The 14,070-nt window shown below is 32.3% G+C and overlaps 1 protein-coding gene across 3 annotated transcripts in view; it reads left to right on the top strand.

The window, feature by feature from the left end:
• LOC126885696 (uncharacterized) overlaps positions 1-14,070 on the top strand; it is a 46,286-nt gene that overhangs the window by 24,849 nt on the left and 7,367 nt on the right. For all 3 annotated transcript variants that reach the window (XM_050652407.1, XM_050652405.1, XM_050652406.1), the window contains exons 2-4: positions 1,594-1,729; positions 7,855-8,131; positions 8,404-8,790. In XM_050652407.1, coding sequence (XP_050508364.1) covers positions 1,605-1,729; positions 7,855-8,131; positions 8,404-8,790 — 789 coding nt within the window. In that variant the 5' untranslated portion in view covers positions 1,594-1,604. The remainder of the gene's footprint in view (positions 1-1,593; positions 1,730-7,854; positions 8,132-8,403; positions 8,791-14,070) is intronic.

Genomic DNA, 14,070 nt, shown 5'->3' with positions numbered 1-14,070 from the left:
ACGCAAAAAATGTGATTTATCTTTTTTTTTATTTTTAGGGTACAATTACAATTTTGACAATATTCCCCCACCTAAAATTTAAAATAAATTTTATTTTCGTTTTTATCACGGTCAAAAACATAATCTAAGACCAAAATTAGCCATTCTCTACCCATGGTCAGTACCTCGAAAAATAAGCGTTATATTGGGCATTTCTAATGTCGACATTAAAAGTTGCACCATATTTTTTCTATAAAACATTTTGATCTAAAACTTTCCAAAAAACTTCTTTGTACTCTTTGTTTTAACATAAACATAATTAAAAAGCTAAATTTTTAACTTAGTCACACAACTTTTGCAATTAAACTTTGCAATGCATAAATCCGCACCTATTCCTTTGAAAAATTCATAACCTTTAACAAGATAAGAACAAAAGCTTTAAACAGATACAGTTCTCTTCAGAAATATTAAAGCTACATACTGTAAAAATTTCAGAAAAAAATATTAAAACGGAACAGAATTGTAGCGAGGTAAACGCAAAAAAACTTGATTTAATTTTTTTTTATTTTTAGGTTAAAATTGCGATTTTGACAATGTTCCCCCACATAAAATTCAAAATAAACCTCATTTTAGTTTTCAGCACCCTTGAAAATATAAAGTATGAATAAACTTAGCCCTTCGGCCCTCCGTGGTCAGTATCTCGAAAACTAAGCGCTTTTTTGAGGGTGTCCCGCTCGTGTATTGGTTTAAGGAATGGCAATATGAGGTAGCATTAAACGGAAGAAAAAAAAATTAATATTATCCAGTACAATCTAGGAGTGAGATTTAGCATTATTGAGAAACAATACCACTTTTCTATTCTGCTTTTTCATCTCCGTGTAAATTTTGAGGAGCCTCATACCATTATGGAATTTGTATCCTATTTATATATTTTGAAGAGTAGTGGAAATTTATTGCCCTTTATTGAGGGTGTGTATAGCATTGCCGGGTACTAGGATTTTCCGATGATGTGTTTGGGAATTCTTGCAATTAGCTAAAAGTAATTGCGCAATTCCCTAATATTTGTTCAGGGAGACAATTTCATTCTGGTTAACATAATAAAAAAATACTCTTAATTTTTTGAAAAATTAAACGTTAACATAATGTTATTATTAATTAAAGGAAAAGAAAATGTAGTATGTCAAAGTGTGTAAATAATTTATTTCTTTAGCTGAGCGCTTTCGACATAAACGTCATCATCGGAGCTAATGCTAAAATAAAAAAATAGATCTTGTAAGAAAAAGAAGTACAAAACTCTTTTTTTACTTACGTCAAATAGTAAAAAGTACCGCCACAATTGAGGTGTAATCATGTGCATCTTATGAATATAAATGTGATTTTTGATTGCAAATGTTAACTTCTTTGTCCTCCATACAACACCAAACATTAAAAAACAGAAAAAACGGCCACATTCCATTTCCTTTATTCATTCAAGTGTGTACAAACTTATCAGTCTATCATCTATTATTATTAATTGCTTTTCATATTCTTTAATAGTAATTACTAGATACCATTATAAATAAAGATTTGCTAAGTGTAAGGCGTATAATCATAATACTTTTTTTTTTATTACAGCAAAGGCAACAATGCAAGCCGATGAACTAGAAGCGGTAATTTGTAAGAAGGTTGAATTCCCCAGCGAAATGACTTTTAAAAGTGAGGATCTTAACCATTCCATAATAAAAGAAGAGCCACAAGTAGAGGAATTAAGGTATGTAATCTTTTACAAAATCTCAAATCATTGTTCCATTACTTCTGAATATATTTTAGTCTAATGAGTTATTTAAACTCAGATATCATTTTAAGCTATAACATAATTCTGTACTTTGGAAGAATAAGGGCCAATCTCCAAAAATTGCTGTTTTTAGCTTATGGTACCAATATCCATGTCTTTTTTCATACTTTCAGTAGTAAAGCGGCCAATCTCCTAAAATTGATCATTTAAAAAATAAACATCTGTTTTAACGGCCAATGTGCCAACTAGCTGAATTTTATAAAGGCCAATGTGTCACTTTGGCCCTTTCAATACGCAGGATAAGCTAAGCCAATGTGCAAATTGGCCCTTCTACTTGTTTTGGAAATAACACCATTTGCAAAATTTATTAAATTACAGAATCAAACCTAAGTGCAATTTTTGTGAAAGGTATTACCCAACTGATAAGACGTTTTCGTCAGATGAAGAGTTAGCATTGCTGGACAACTGGAATGACAGTACAGACATATATTTAAGAATATAACCTGTCTTTTCATCATCCTGCTAACGACATATGTTATAAGTGTGACAGGATTAATTTAGTCTCAAATCCTTAGCTAGTCTAAAGGAGGTTAATGAGCAATAACAGGAAGAAAGAGCGATGCTGGAAAAACAAAAAGAGAACCATTTGCTTCTCGCATTAAAAACTTACTCAATGAAAGCAGCAGATAAAGAAAGTTCCAAAAGAGATGGAGCAACAGTTACAGCTTCTTTTGATTTGGAAAAGTGTTGATTTGTGTTTGCAAATGATGATTTGTGTTCTTTACCAGAATCTATAACAAAGATAAATTTTTACAGCGGCTCGTGCTCAGGACAAAGTAAGAACATTTACTTAATAACAATATTTTGTACTCTTATGCAAGAAAAAGGCTCCGTAATTGAAATTAATTATAAGTTTATGGAGCCTTGGCACACACACATGGAAGAAGATACAATTCATGCCTCAATTGAGAGGCAAAAAAAGAAAACCACAATGGACATTGAGGTACCACATGACTGGTGCAATTTCATTAGGAGTGTACAGAGAAAATCAGCTTTAAATGTTCTCAAAATGAATCAAACTGATTTTCTAAATTTTGGGAAGCTATTGACTAACAAGCTTGTTCACAGGAAAAAGAACGAAGAAGGTGAAGTAATACCATGGATTCAAACCAAGTGGCTAAAATTCACAAAAGAGGCATTTGTTTTTTTCTATAATAACTTCGAATAACTATAATAACTAACTTCGATGCCACGAAATTCAAAAAAGTTGATCTTAGGAGAGGATCACTTCGAAAACGAGAAAGCAAAATAGATTTTTTATTGGCGCCCATTAATAGCGAACCCCTACCATTACCTGAACCTAAAGTGAAAGTCTTAAGGAACTATTGCCCTACATCAGTCAATACAATAGACGATTTCATGAAGAAATTAGCTATTCTAAAGGAAACTTAGATGATTTTCCATCACACGAAGTAGATGATTTTTCTTATTCTGACAGCTAAAAATAATAGTGTTTTGTTCTTTATCATTATTTTTTATTATTATTATTATTAATAATACCCATACTTTGTAAACCTAGAAGTTTCTCATGAATACATTTTATTAGTAATCGAAATTATGATTTCATTAACCATGTAAGTCAATAGAGTGAGTGGCACAGATGCATAATAAAAGGGCCATAGTCCAAACCAAAATATTATACGGTAAATTGAAAGAGGCCAATATCCACCTAAAATAACATTTCTACTAAATTTTGAAAAAAAAAATTCACACCACTAATGGTCCTTGTTATACAAATACAGCTGCAATAAAATAAAACCTGTATATAAAATACCCTAAGGAAGACAACGAATTTTAAGAGCGAGAAACCTAATAAGTGGAATTACTCAAAAGTGAGAAATTGGACTTTGGCCCTTCTTCTTCCAAGGTACAGAATTATGTCTACCTGAACACTCATGTTTGTTGTTTAACTCATTATTTAAGAAGAATTTAGTATACCCAATTTTTTACCATTCTATAATTTCAAAGAACCAGCTTTACCATACTAGTTTGTGAGAGAAATGATTGGAATAATATTTTTCCATTCCCTTTCTGGTCCACTCCTGGATATAGGCCTTTTTTGTGTTTTTAATGTTGACCTATCGTGAGCTATCTGGTGTCAGTTTTTCCTCTGCTTTTTTTATTATTATTATTAGCCGCTTTTTCCACTTCTATTCGTTTTCTTTATATATTTCATGCCTCTTAGGTTTAATTTCGATAACATCTTCCATTTGGTTTTCCTTCTTATATCTTCGATTCTCATATGATCTCATAAGCTTACATTTATCATGATCCTCTCAATAGCTCTTTGAGTTGCTCTAAGTCTACTATTGAGACATTCGTTAGTAAGTGTCTTGGTCATGGTATCCATTTCATTAGTCATAAAACGAAGGATACATGTATCAAAAACCTTTAGCTTTAAACTAATTGGGATTTTTGGATCTTTTATAATAAAGCCTAGCTTACCTACTGTTATCCACCTCATTTTTATCCTTTCTACTCCATTAAAATGTTACAATTTTTAAGCCATACCTTGCATTTGTTAGAGGAGTCAATTTTATTTCTTTAATGTGTAGGGGAGATCAGGAGACGCTTAAGTTCAAGTTTTGGGGTCGCCACCCTTGTCCCCCGGCCGCCATCTTGGAACTGGGGTGCAAAGGGGTTTCGCGCTATATCTCGTAAACTACCAACTCTACGGAAAATCTAATTAAACATAAAATGTAGCAACTTAAATTCCCTACAATTTCGTTTCTACTACTTTTTATCGTCAAGTGACCAACAAAAAAGATATAAACATAAATATGTAAAAAAAAATTTAAGTTTCCTTTTGGAGGTTTAACTTTTTTTCAGTTCATTTTAAAATAAAATAACATTATAGCATTTATGTAGAGGGTTTTTCAGCGAAAAATTTTCACTATCAAGTTGTTTAATTCTATTTATTTATATAGGCTTTACAGCGCTCGAAACTTGACCAGATTCTCGAAAGCTCATTCATAGGGATACAATAAAAAAAAAGTTAGTCTTACTTTTCTATCTATACATATTTTTTATTTATACAATTTATTATGATTTTAACATTCCTATGATATTATTAATCTGTTTTTGCTTTTTCTCCTCACTATAAAACTTATAACCCTAAGCATATATAGAAAAGGCCCAAGAAGTTGTTTGCCGGTTCAGAAGAAGAATGACGCAACTGCAAAATGCAAAATTCTTAAGAAGAGCAAAAAACGAATTTTTGATATCAAAATCTTAAGTATGATCAAAATTAGCCATTCACCACACCGTGGTCAGGATCTCGAGGTACAAGCGTTTTTTGGGGTGTGCCGCTTGTCTATGAAGTAACATAACTTTTTTCCTATTGTATATTTTGACTTAAAACTTTCACAAAAACTTCTTCATCAATATATTTAATTGTTGTATTGGTTAAAATTATAAACTGAAAAATTTGTCACTTAACTTTATTAAGTAAACATGAAACTAACGAAATATGATGACAAAATGTTTAAAAACTAACAACTCCTTTTTTAATGCGTTTAAACATTTTGGACAAATTCCATTGTTATCTACAGACTTCAAAGATGACACAGTAAAATTTTCAAAAGGAAATATTTACAGCGACCAAGGATACAGCGAGGTAAATTTGAAAAGTCATCAAAACTGATTTTCGGCATTTTTTTATAAAATTTGATTTTTGAACATGTTACACCAAATCTAGATAAAAATAAACTTCATATTCGGATTCAGCGACCTCGAAAACAAAAATAGAACAAAATTGGTCATTCATCTTAAATTTGATTTTCGCGGTCGGCATAATGATTGCTGCCGCTCGACTAATATACACTCACCGGCAGAGAAAACGGGCATCCCAAAAAATGGGTAATTTTTAATGTCTTGTATTTCCTAAACTTGATATCCGATTTAAGTAATTTTTTTAATATGTTATAGCCTTATGCTTTATCAATATCGCTGTAATAATATTGTTGCTAGACAGTTACATTGTCATTGTATACAGGGTGTAAGAATCAAACTGTGTTTTTTTCTCAAAATTTGGAACACCCTGTGGAGGGTCCTAGCTTTTATAAAATACTGAATTTATAACCAAACTATAGCCTCAGGTTTTCTTAACATTCTTTTTTTTGATTAATTTTCTTATGTTGGATAATAAAAAAGTTAAGCACTTTAACAACTACCCCTGTTTTTCGTTAATAAAGGGTGTTTTTAAATAAGTACGGCACACTTTAAGGGGTAATTCTGCATGATGAAATAATGACAGTTTGCTTTATAAACGTATACCCGCAAATGCTTCGTTTCCGAGATAGGGTGTGTTGAAATTGTTCTTACAAACTGACGATTTATTTATTTCTCTAAAACGGTTTGTGATATGCAAATGAAATTTGGTAGATTTTAAGAGGTAGTTATTGCGCATTTTTTGGCATCCAATTAAGAATTTTATATTCATCATTGGCGTGCATACGGGTATAAATATTTTAGATATATCCCGTATGCACGCCAATGGTGAATGTAAAATTCTCAATTGTATGCCAAAAAATGCGCAATAGCCAGTTCTTAAAACCTACCAAATTTCATTTGCATATCACAAACCGTTTTAGAGCAATAAATAAATCGTCAGTTCGTAAGAACAATTTCAACACCCCCTATCTCAGAAACGAAGTATTTGCGGGCATAAGTTTATAAAGCAAACTGTCATTATTTTATCATGCAGAATTACCCCTTAAAGCTTGCCGTACTTATTGAAAAATACCCTGTATTGACGAAAAACAGGGGTAGTTGTTAAAGTGCCTAACTTTTTTATTATCCAACATATGCGAATTAATAAAACAACAAAATGTTAAGAAAATCTGTGGCAATAGTGGGGTTTTAATTTTAGTATTTTATAAAAGCTAAAACATTCCACAGGGTGTTCCAAAGTTTGAGAAAAAAACACAGTTTGATTCTTACACCCTGTATGCAATGACAATGTACCTGTCTAGCAACAATATTATTACAGCGATATTAATAAAGAATAAGGCTATAACATATTAAAAAAATTACTTAAATCGGACATCAGGTTTAGGAAATACAAGACATTAAAAATGACCCATTTTTTGGGGTGCCCGTTTTCTCTGCCGGTGAGTGTAGATAGAAAAGTATTTTTTTATTGTATTTCTATGAGAATTCGAGAATCTGGTCAAGATTGGAGCGCTGTAAAACCTAGATAATAAATAAAATTAAACAACTTTATAGTGAAAATTATTCATTGAAAAATTCTGTACGAAATCGCTATGATGTTATTTTATTGTGAAATGAACGGAAAAAAAGTTATAACCTCCAAAAGCAAACTTCTTACAAAATTTTCTCATATTTTTGTGTATAACTTTTTTGTTGGTCACTTGACGATAAAAAGTAATAGATATAAAATTGTAGAAAATTTAATTTGCTACATTTTATGTATTATGAAATTTTCTGTAGGATTGCTAGTTTAGGAGATACAGCTCGAAAGCCCTTTGCACCCCTTTTTACAATATGGCGGCCGGGGGACAAGGGTGGCGACCCCAAAAACTTGAACTTAAGCTTCTACTGAACCCCCTACATATTAAACAGATAAAATTGACTCCTCTAAGAAATGCAACCTAAATGTAACATTTTAATGGAATATTCTGTAATTTCTAAAGTTTAATTTTGTTTACCATTATTTATTTTATGTCACAAGTAGACGTATTCTTCTAGATTTTCAATTTTCTATCAGAAAGGGTAATATCAAGGTCTTTAGTTAACATTACCTTAGTTTTCTCAATATTCACTTTTAGTCGTACTTTCACTGATACTTGTTTAAATTTTGTCAACATTTCTTTAAGCTTCTTTATAGAATTGTTAATTACTTAGTACAATACAATCTGCAAATTGCTTGATTTCAGTAGCTATCTATATTTATACGTTTTTGTTCCAATTCTCGATTTTTTTAGTCTAAGTCCTCTAAATCTCTATACTAATGAGAAACTCTAATATGAAATTCTAATTATATTTTTGTGATTATTGTTATCAAACTATTTGATTTCTAGTTCTGAGATTGACAGCATCAGATACAAAGGAATAAACTTGGAAGACGATATAGAAAAAGTTGAAGTTACTAGCCATGACTCGTCAGAAGAAACTGAGGATTTTGAAAATACTCCATCTCCTAAAGAAGACGATCAGAATGTATTTAGTCAAATCCCAACGCAGAGTCCTAATGAATCAATTAAAAGTTGGTTGCAAAGGATAACTGAAGTACAAAGTGAGATGCAGAAGAAGTACTTTAGTGAATTAGGAAACAGTGGACCAATAGCATCCAATTCTGTAAGTAATATTTTAATTAAACTTATGAATTATTTTTAATACCTATATAAATTAAGTTTATAAAATCGACGTGTCTTTTTCGATGGTAATAGGGAGTTCTGTTTGGCAGTCACTGTTTTCAAAAGTATTCGGCATTTTATCTGCAAAAGTTACTTTAAACTTTTTATAAAAACAATAAAAATGGCAAGTGGTACAGTAACCAGAACTTAGAGATTCAGTTGAAAAGTCTTCAAAAATAAATGGGTATATTTATATATTTTTTTTATTTTTAGGCCTTAAATAGTTCCTCGAGTCTTACGAACTCTTCTACGTCGACAAGCCAGAATTCCAGCCGAGTTGTAAAATACCAAGACCTTCCGTACATGGGCGAAATGACCTTAGACAACTCAAAGCCGCGTAGAGGTAGAAAACCGAAAAAAGCCGATATCTGCCATCTTATTTACAAAAATTACGGCACCATTTTCCCCGGAACTCCCAATCCTGGAAATTATTTAGAAAAAGATCCCAATCTTTTTAAAAAGTCTGCTTTGGTGGATAGTAATAAAGAGGATAGTTTGAACAGAAGCGATGTTCAAAACAGAATCATATCTAGTTTACTCGAAAAAAGACTGACCCAAGAATTTAGTAGGACTAAGGATATCAAAAAGAGTTCAAAAGAGGTGAGTACCTATATTATTTAATCAATTTTGCCGTATATATTTTTTTAAATCATATACAGTGCAACCCCGATAAGTCGGCCTCCGATAACCCGGAAGTCCGGCTAACCCGGATCGATTTTCATCAGACCAAACAAACATTTTTTCACTTTCACTGAGTTTTTTACCAAGAAATAAACAATAATTTATACAACTGTACGTAATTTATTTGTACTGTGCATATTTTATGTATTTCATATTTTTGCAATTATAATGTTTGTTTGTTTATTATTTATAATATACATATTATGTATTTTATTAATTTTTACCATATTCTCCGGCTAACTCGGATTTTCGATAACCCGGATCGGCTGTGGTCCCGATTAATCCGACTTATCGAGGTTCCACTGTATGTCAATATTTTTTGATACACATAATAATATGTATATGTATATGATATTTTGTGTAACTGATTTGTTTTTGTTATGTTTATGGATTTATGTTGACGGCGAATATGCAAAAGTACAGATCCGGGTATTCTTCTACTTCTTCTTCCTCAGTTTTTCACTTGTTAGGGGCCGCTGCCTGTTTCTTACCCTTTTCTCTCACTCATTTCTATATATCGACTCATCTTCACCCAAATTCTCCCATTTTTTTTTCGATTTTTCTCTACATCCATTTCCATTCACTTCCTATAGTTCTATCCTTCGTCCCATATGGTTTTAATTGCTACGTTTGACGTGACCAAACCATTGCAATATTTGTTCTTGAATCTTTTTTGAGATCCTTCCATCCACATATACGCCGTTTTCGACTTGCCAACCTTAAATCCACTATCTTTATCCCCAATACTTCAACTTTTCCAATGTTTCTTTGCTCTCCTCTACTGAGACGATATCATCAGATCAAAGAACATTGAATCCCGGATTGTACACCGGAATCTTATTACTTACAATAAATACTACGAAAACTTATAACAACAAAAGCTAGCAAAAAAGTTACGAAACTATGTAGAAAATAAAGAAAACAAGAGAGTGGATACTAGGCAGGAAAAATTGGAATAACCCAGTAAAAATACCACGAGATAAATCATATATATAATGGATTTCAGCTTCCAATTTTTTCTATCGTAACATATACAGGGTGTTAGTATATAAGTATGAAAAATTTTAAGGGCTAATTCTACATGAAAAATTAATGCCAGTTTGCTCTATAAACATATGTCCGCAAATGCTTCGTTTCCGGGATACGGGGTGTTGAAATTTTTATTTCAAACTGCCAATTTATTTATTGCTCTAAGACCAGTTGAGCTATGAAAATTAAATTTGGTGAGTTTTAGGAGGTAGTTGTTACGAATTTTATGACATACAATTAAGAATTTTATATTAATCATTGGCGCGCCTACGGGCAATGGTCTGAATTATTTTAAAGAAAAAAATAGTACGCCACTGAGATATTTCGAATTAGAAATTATTTTTAAATTCCACGTCTAATTTATGATAAATAACCTTTCTCGTCTTTTTTTCACATGGTGCACTATTTTTATGCAAAAAAATAAAACATCTTCGCGCGTATTTTTTATTTCGTAATACAGTGGTACCTCGATATACGAGCGCCCTAATATACGAGTGTTTTGAGATACGAGCCGCCGAGCGAGCGATGTTTTGCTTTGAGATGAGAGCAAAATTTGAGATACGAGCAACCGATTTTTATTAAAATTCATGCCTCTTTTTGACTACCTACTTCTAACTTGAAGGAGGTGATAAAGGGTATAATGCCAGCTCAGGGCGTTACAATAATTTCCAAGCTCCGGACGTCTCTCCGTGAACAGATGAAAAAACTAATGATGGTGTGGGCGACAGAGAAGCAGCATTAAGGAGGAACCTTAACACAAAGCATCATATGTGAGAAGGCACGAGCGATTTATGAAAGGGAGGAAGAAACAAACCTCTTTGGACCGTTTTTTTATAAACGAGCTGCAAATGAAAATGAGCAAAGTGTGACGAAAAAAAAGAAGACCACTGACGAAAATTAAGCGCTTCCGTAAGCACCTCACTTTTTCTTATGTTTTTACAGAATATGTATCTATGTATTTTTTGTTATTTATAAATAGATGTTTCTTCTTGTAAAAACATTTTTCTTATTTAAAAATACCTAACAAAAACAACTAAAGTGATTTTTTTGGGACTGAAACGGATTAATGACATTTCAGTTAATTTTAATGGGAAAATTGCTTTGACATACGAGCAATTTGACTTACGAGCAAGGTTACGGAACAAATTACGCTCGTATGTCGAGGTACCACTGTACATTATCAAGAATTCTCCAATATAAAAATATAATAATACCAAACTAGAACAACAACAGAAAATATTTCTATAAAGATTTTAACTATGTGCAAGGCTACAACAAATGTTCAAAATTACCTCCTTTAGAGGTGACAGAGTAATTTTATATTCACAATTGGCACGCGTACGGGTAATGGCCTGAATTTTTTTAAGAAAAAAATAGTACGCCACTGAGATATGTAAAATTAACAAACCATTTTTGAATTCCTCTTTCAATTTACGATAAAAAATCGTTCTTGTCTTTTTTTCATATGAGGCGCCGTTTTTCTGCAATCGTTCTTGTCTTTTTTTTCATATGAGGCGCCGTTTTTATGCAAAAAAATAAAACATCTTACCGTTTACAAAGTATTTGAAATAAGTTTCTATCCATATGGAATCTACCTTGAATAATTTGTGAGCATTAAGATGTTTTATTTTTTTGTATAAAAACAGCGCCTCGTATGGAAAAAAGGAAAGAAAGATTTTTTGTCGTAAATTGAACGAGGACTTCAAAAATGATTTTTAGTTTGACATATCTCAGTGGTGTACTATTTTTTTCTTCAAAAAATTCAGACCAATACCCGTACGCGCGCCAATAATAAATCTAAAATTCTTCTGTTATCTGTGAAGGAGATCATTTTAAGCATTTCTTGCAGCTTTGCACCTATTTAAAATCTTATTAGTAATATTTTCTGTTATTGTTCTAGTTTAGTATTATTATATTGGATAGTTCTTGATGATGTATTAAGAAATGAGAAATACGCGCCAAGATGTTTTATTTTTCTGCATAAAAACGGTGCATCATATGAAAAAAAGGCAAGAAAAGTTTTTTATCATAAATTAGACGTGGAATTTAAAAATAATTTTTAATTCGAAATATCTCAGTGGCGTACTATTTTTTTCTTTAAAAAAATTCAGACCATTGCCCGTAGGCGCGCCAATGATGAATACAAAATTCTAAATTGTATGTCAAAAAATTCGTAAGAACTTCGTCCTAAAACTCACCAAATTTCATTTTCATAGCTTAACTGGTCTTAGAGCAATAAATAAATTGGCAGTTTGAAATAAAAATTTCAACACCCCGTATCTCCGAAACTAAGCATTTGCGGACATATATTTATAGAGCAAACTGGCACTCATTTTTCATGTAGAATTAGCCCTTAAAATTTTTCATACTTATTTACTAACACCCTGTATATTCATCTAATTGCCTCGAATCCATTGCCTCCTGAATATTGTCCCTCCAGCTTCTCCGTGGTCGTCCTCTTTTTCTTCTCTCCGGTGGGACCCACTCTAATATTTTTCTCGGCCAGCGAGTCTCATTCATTCTTTTAACGTGACCAAACCATGTCAGCTGTCTCTTTTCAATATCATCTATTATAGTTTTTTCCACTTTCATATTATGTTCTCTAATTGTTTCATTTCTTATATGTTCTAATCTGGAAACCTGACAACTTCTCCTCAAAAAGTCCATTTCTGTAGTAAGTAGCTTCTGCACCGTAGATTGTAGCGCTCTTCATGATACTTACATATATTCTTCTCTGTTTCCTTCCTGATATCTTTGTCCCATAAAATTGAATTGAGGGATCTAGTGATGCTTCTACCTTTATTGATCCTATGTTGTATTTCATCTTAACTATTTCCTTGTTTGTTAAATATACCTCCCAAATATGTATTTGCATTGTTTCACACCAACAATGTGTCCTTGTTCCAATGGTAGGTTTTCAATATCTTCGTTTCCCACTATGAAGTATCCTGACTTGTCCATATTTATTACTAATCCTGCCTGTTGGCAATGTTCATTTAGCTTCCGTATTATATAGCTCAAGTCATCTTGATCTTGGGCTATAACAACTTGGTCGTCCGCGAAGTATAATGTAATTACCGAGTCGTCTCCAACTTTCAGTCCCATCGGTTTTACTGCTTTTGTCCACCTCTGTAAGGATTGGTCAAGGTATATTTTAAAGAAAGTGGGAGATAGACAACATCCTTGTCGGAGGCCTTTTGAAGTATTAAATGCCTCAGTGAAATTTTTGCCGTTTTTGATTCTGGTGTTAGTGGTCTCATATTATAACATTTTAGTTGCTTGTATGAGTTTTCGATCGATACCGATTGACTTTCATAGTCAATCATAGTCTTTCATTGACTTCCATAGTTCCATTATGGGGACACTATCATAGGCTTTTTCTAGATCGATAAGAGCGAAGTGGGTTTCCTGCATGATTTTTCTGTATTCGTTTTTCTAGTGCTATTTTTAAAGTAAAGAGATTGTCTACCGTTGAACGTCCCACACGAAAACCAGCTTGTTTTTCAGCTTGCTTTCCTTGAATTTCTTGCTCTATTTCATCTCTTGATATCCTGGAGTATAATCCTCCAATGGTGCTGATGATTGCGATTCCCCTATAGCTTTTGGTGTTATTTTTAGAACCCTTCTTATGTATGAGAATAATATGTGATGTTAGCCATTCATCTGGTAATTTTTCTCCATTTGGACGAGATAAATCAAATGGCTGAAAAAGTACATCACGGAGAAAAGAAATGGTGTGATAATCTGTAGTGATCCATTCAATAAGAAGGAATCAAACTAGAAGACTCTTGTATCTATATTCATACATTGTAGAATAATTGCTTCATATGTTGTTATCAGTTCTAGATTTTATCACATATTTATTTCCAATCCTATTTCATACATTTTTCGTATATTTGACTTTATATAAGATTATTTAGGTATTTGATCTATCATAATCATCATCATTATCAACAGCTATTCCTTCCATCGTCGCCTCTCTTAGTGGCCAGCCATTCACTTGACGTCATCAGTCCATCTGGTATGAGGTCTGCCTCTGCTTCTCGTACTTTCTCTTGGCCGCCATTTAAAAATTCGTTTCGTTCAACGGTTGTCCTCCATTCTTCCTGTGTGTCCTGCCCAGTTCCAACATGGCAATATTTTGGAACACATGTGTTTCTTTTGATCGTC

This window comes from Diabrotica virgifera, chromosome 5, assembly GCF_917563875.1.
Source record: "Diabrotica virgifera virgifera chromosome 5, PGI_DIABVI_V3a".
Lineage (NCBI taxonomy): Eukaryota > Metazoa > Arthropoda > Insecta > Coleoptera > Chrysomelidae > Diabrotica > Diabrotica virgifera.
Note: the sequence above shows the minus strand (reverse complement) of the source record. Positions and strands in the feature narration are given on the sequence as shown.